Source organism: Lathyrus oleraceus, chromosome 1, assembly GCF_024323335.1.
Source record: "Lathyrus oleraceus cultivar Zhongwan6 chromosome 1, CAAS_Psat_ZW6_1.0, whole genome shotgun sequence".
NCBI lineage: Eukaryota > Viridiplantae > Streptophyta > Magnoliopsida > Fabales > Fabaceae > Lathyrus > Lathyrus oleraceus.
The window spans coordinates 28,220,559-28,225,926 of record NC_066579.1 but is presented as its reverse complement, the minus strand read 5'-3'; the positions used below and the strand labels follow the sequence as shown (position 1 = coordinate 28,225,926).

Sequence of the window (5,368 nt, the reverse complement as noted above, 5' to 3'; positions counted from 1 at the left end):
CCCCTTGCAACAAAGTAAGTTTATCTTAAATCTTCGAATTTGTTAGACTTTATACAACAACTAACTTTAAATAATATATTTTCAATCTTTTCGTTTTAGGTGGTCTATTTTGGGGATGAACTACAACAGATATCCCAAACACGCTATAATAGTTTATCACAATCTTATAGACCACCTTGGACCAGACGATGTGTTATAACTAAACAACTCTAAAGTTGGTTTTAATATTACCAAATTACAAATCTTCTAATCGTGTATTTTTCTTATACAACTTATCTGAAGGTCATATTTGGGTGTCGACCATGAGGTTAACTTCGAGGATGTTGCAATTTGGACAATAAAAACATCAATCATCAGGTTCGCTACTGCGGAGATGCACCAGAGTGACCATGTGAAACTGCAGTTTGGCATGCAACAACAAATTCCATACCCTCTAACGTGTTTGGGAGATTGACATCAACTAAGAGTCAATGCCCAATGGGGTTATTCCGATTGGAAAGATTTTGCTAAAGAGATGTGTCATCATTGGAGGAATCGGCGTCAACACATCTTAAACGAACATATCATACAAGGTGCTAGACTAACTCAAAGATACAGTTTGTGTCTAAGCCTAGGTATTTGATCGACCCACACCAACGAGGTTCGTCATCATACGCTCAACAACAAACCCCCACCCAACAACCAACCCGACACCATTACCAAACCCAACAACAATGTCAACTCACCTAAACCCAACAACCAACCTCACAATGTCACCATACCATATACACCAACCCACCAAACATCCAACCTCGCAACCAATACATGTCACACACCCAAACGTAAAACCAAAAGCATGATCCATACCACTTACAATCATATGCAGCCGCCACATTTGTCTATAGCCCCAATAATTCATATGATTCCACTCCATCCCATCATAGTCCCACACAAATGAACACCCAAATATCACACTGCCAAAGCACCCAACCACCACATTACTTCATTACACCACAAGAATCATTGCTTCGTTTCCAAAATGATTCAATGTCTCAATTCAACCAACCATACCGTTCACACATAACCCAACCACAATGATCCAACTACGACAACATGGGTACCAAACTAGATTACGACAGCACTATTGGTAGCAACCCCCCGACTATTGGGAGAAACGATTGAAAATATGTTAACTTCTCCAGGACTCTCGCACCAACTACCTTTTTCTTAGGCCAATACTCAAAGACCTCAAAGACCTCAAACACCTCAAGAAAATCATGGGAGACCTCGAAGGCAGACGAATGTGCAGGGATGTGGAATCGGAGGATGTTTCGATCAGACAGGTCATTAATTTTCTATTCAATCGCTGTGTAATTGAATTTTATGAAATAATATTATAAATTATTTTTTTAATTTTCTTTTTTATTTCAATTTTTTAAAGTTAAAACTAGCAACATATTCGTGCTAACGCACGGGTCTCGTCTGTATTCATATTACACGTCCCTCACTATCATTTTTAAAAATTTGATTCATTCATCAAGTTAGTTAACATACACTTAGTTTAATACTTACAGTCAATTTATGTATTGAGCAAAAAAATACATTCAAATGATGTATGTAAAATGGGCAAAATAACAAAAAGTTTTTTAACATGTTGCAAACATAAAAAATTAGTATTCGAGTTTAATGATGTTTTAAACTTCAGATTATTACATGATAAAAGCTAAAAAAAGTTGTTGCTCAGCATCTGAAAAATCCTCATGTCAATCAAAATAATTGCGAGTTCAACAAAGCAACCATAAGATCACAAGTAATTTATTAGTCCTACAACATCATGAATAGTTGTGACTTATTCCCGTTTATAAAAGTAATTGTATCAATAGTAGACTTTTTACCGTTTATAAAAATATTTATAACTTATACTCGTTTATAAATTTATAACTTATTCCCATTTATAAAAATAATTGTATCTACAACAGACTTTTTTTCATTTATAAATATATTTGTAACTTTTTCCCGTTTATAAAAATAATTGTAACTTATATCCGTTTATAAAAATAATTGCATCAATATGTAGACTATTTCTCATTTATAAGCGTCAACCCGTGTGTCCATTTATAAAAAATATTCGTAACTTATTCTCATTTATAAAAATAATTGTATCAACAGTTGAATTTTCCCGTTTATAAAAATATTTGTAACTTATTTTCGTTTATAAAAATAATTATAACATATTTCCGCTTATAAAAATAATTGTATCAAAATATAGACATTTTCCCTTTTTATAAGCACATTGAACCCATGTGTCCATTTATATAAATATTTTTAACTTATTTCCGTTTATAAAAAAAATTGTATCAATAGTTGGATTTTTCCCATTTATAAAAATAATTTGTATGAACATTACACTTTTTCCATTTATAAAATTATTTGTATCAACAATACTTTTTTTTCAAGTTTAAAAAATATTTGTATAAATACTTATTTTGACAAATTACTTTGAACACCTACTTTTAACTTATCCTAAATTAATTTTTTAAATGTCTAAATTATAAAACTAATTCAGGTTTAAGCCTATGCTAGTATTAAAATGTTGTACTCTGGCAGTGCTACATATAGCCATCAAGAAACATTCAGTCGCTCATTCTGCACCGCGTGGGATAGCTATCAGTGTCACGAGTGAAAGTCAGTGTCCCAGCGGGCGAATGTACATGAGACATCAAACCATGACATTTAGAAAATAAACAGAAATCTTGAAACACAACAACAAATATGTTATGAAAAAAATCTATTGATCTTCTGTTTTAACTAACTTAAAAAAGGGTGAATAACTTTGATCTTCTGAGGAAGAATGTGCAGCTAGCCATGAGTTCTTGTGAAACCTAGTGATGCAAGGAACAATAGTGAAACCTGATGATCAGTTCTTGTGATAAAGAAAAAACTTTCTGACTTGACCTTATCTTCTCTAACAGAGTAATTCTGCTTTACAACACAAAAAAAGCCATGAACTAAATGAAGCTATACATTCCAACAAATAAAAAGCTCTTGTCATCACTACAACAAACAAGACCTTAGACAGCGTTTTTTTTAGCCTTAGACAGCGCTTTAAAGCGCTGTCTAAACCTCCGCTGCTAAAGGTTTAGACAGCGCTTTTTTAAATCTTAAAAGCGCTGTCTAAGCCCCCCCCCCCCCCTAGACAGCGCTTTGGCCAAAAGCGCTTTATAAGACCCTCTTATTTTAATTTTTTTAGGTATACCTTAGACAGCGCTTTTCAAAAAGCGCTGTCTAAGCCCCCCCCTTAGACAGCGCTTTTGCCTAAAGCGCTTTCTAATCCCCCCCTTAGACAGCGCTTTTTACAAAAGCGCTGTCTAAGGTATACGAAATTTTTTGAAGCTTTTGTTTTAAACCACATTTTTTCCAGGTTTATAAACCAGAATTTCTACCTGTTTTCAACCAGATTTTGACAGACAATTATCACATTTTATATATGCCATTTTGGCCTTTTTTCTACCAATTTTTGGCTAACAAATATATATATATATACCAATTCAAACCAATTTTGCCTTAAATGTATCAAAATATATACAAATTTATGTACACATTTACAAGTCATAACATATACTAAAAATGTACACATTAATTACACAAATTTATGAACAAACATTGAGCTTTAATGCTTAGGTTCTACCTGAAGGTTCCTTTGACTCGGATCCAACAGATCTGTGACCTGTTCATTGTATATCTGGCAAAAACATTGTGTTATTATGCAGACTAAAATGACAAAGTTAAGATCAGGAACATTGAAAGAAATAGATAAACAACCAACCTCAAGAAAAGAGCAGTTGCACTGATAATTGAGCTGTTGATCAGAATGCTTTGTTTGCTCCTGTGCAGTAAATAAAACTGTAAACAACCCAAAACACTTCAAGAGGTCTTCAAATAATTTAATTAGGAATAGAACTGAACTCTTACTTCCTTTATGCGCGCAAACAGTCTCTCAAAAACACGGGGTGTAAGTCCTTGTTGCTCTTTTGCTACATTTTCTTCAGCCAAAGAATTGGCAGGACCCCACATAGTATACGTTTTCCCACTCCCCGTCTAACAATTTCAAATAGAATACATAAAACATCAAATCTAACAGGAACACATTATGAGAAATGCAGCAAAATAAGCAACTAAATGTTAATATCTAACAGAAACAGCACTATGAGAAATGCAGCAAAATAAGCAACTAAATGTTAATATCTAGCAGGAACAACACTATGAGAAATGCAGCAAAATAAGCAACCAAAATACCAAATGTTAATACCTAACAAGAACAACACTATGAGAAATGAAGCAAATTAAGCAAGTAAATGTTAATAGTGAGAAAAAGGAAACCTGTCCATAAGCAAAGACAGAACTATTGAAACCAGCCAAACGATTCTCCACCAAAGGAACCCCAACATGCTCAAAAATGTCAAGCTGAAAAACAGGATCAGAAAATTCAACCACAGTAGAAATGAAGTAACTCAAAAACAGTTTGAGCAGAAACAAAAATAGAAACCATACCTGAGTAGCTTCAACATCAGCAACAGAATCAAAGGTGAAAGTACGGCCATTAATTGATAACGAATCACCAGAAATCTTCTGAACTATAGGATCTCCTTCGTCCTTATCCTTCCGCAACGGCCTCATCCTCACAATAACCTACACAACACATACAGATACAAAATAAGAAACCGGATAATAAATTAACAAGATCTAAAAACCCTAAATGGATGAGAAAAACCTTAACGCCGGAATCGGTAGTTGTCGGGAGTGAATTTTCGGCGGCGATGGTGTCGAGAGCAAGTTTGCGTTTGAGAGGGTTGGAAGAATGAGGTCTTGGTGGTAACGGACTCTTGGATTTGACATGGGAGGGGGAGTAAGGGACGATGATGTTGTGATCTGAAGGAGGATCGTTTTCTTTGGAGGGTTTGTGTTTGCGAGAAGAGGGTCTGGTTTTGGCGGAGCTGCTAGGGCTTGATGAAGATGGAAGCTCTGCTGTGTCCCTCGCTATTGGGTTTCTTGGAAGCATGAAGTGCTTTCCAAAAGCGCTTTCTAAACCCCCACCTTAGACAGCGCTTTTGGTTTTAATTTTTTTTTTAATTGAAAGACTTTAAACAGCGCTTTCTCAAAAGCGCTGACTAAGGTCTATATTTAAAAGCGCTGTCTAAGGGGGGGTCTTAGACAGCGCTTTCTAAAAGCGCTGTCTAAGACCCCCCCCCCTTAGACAGCACTTTCATTATTTTTTTAGAACATTTTCCGTGTTTTATTTTTATTTTAACCTTAGACAGCGCTTTCTTTTAAAAGCGCTGTCTAAGATGCGCTGTTAAAAAACCTTTTTGGCGTAGTGCATATATTGAAG

At 34.9% G+C, this 5,368-nt stretch overlaps 1 protein-coding gene across 1 annotated transcript; it reads right to left on the bottom strand.

Moving 5' to 3' along the window:
- Window positions 1-3,649: 3,649 nt before the first annotated feature.
- LOC127088411 (kinesin-like protein KIN-12B) lies at window positions 3,650-5,038 on the bottom strand. The gene is made up of 6 exons (XM_051029319.1): window positions 4,751-5,038; window positions 4,531-4,668; window positions 4,360-4,443; window positions 3,952-4,077; window positions 3,806-3,865; window positions 3,650-3,721 (listed from the first exon to the last, which is right to left on the bottom strand). Exons 1-6 carry the CDS (start codon window positions 5,036-5,038, stop codon window positions 3,650-3,652), a joined length of 768 nt encoding a protein of 255 aa, XP_050885276.1.
- Between the last annotated feature and the right edge of the window lie 330 nt (window positions 5,039-5,368).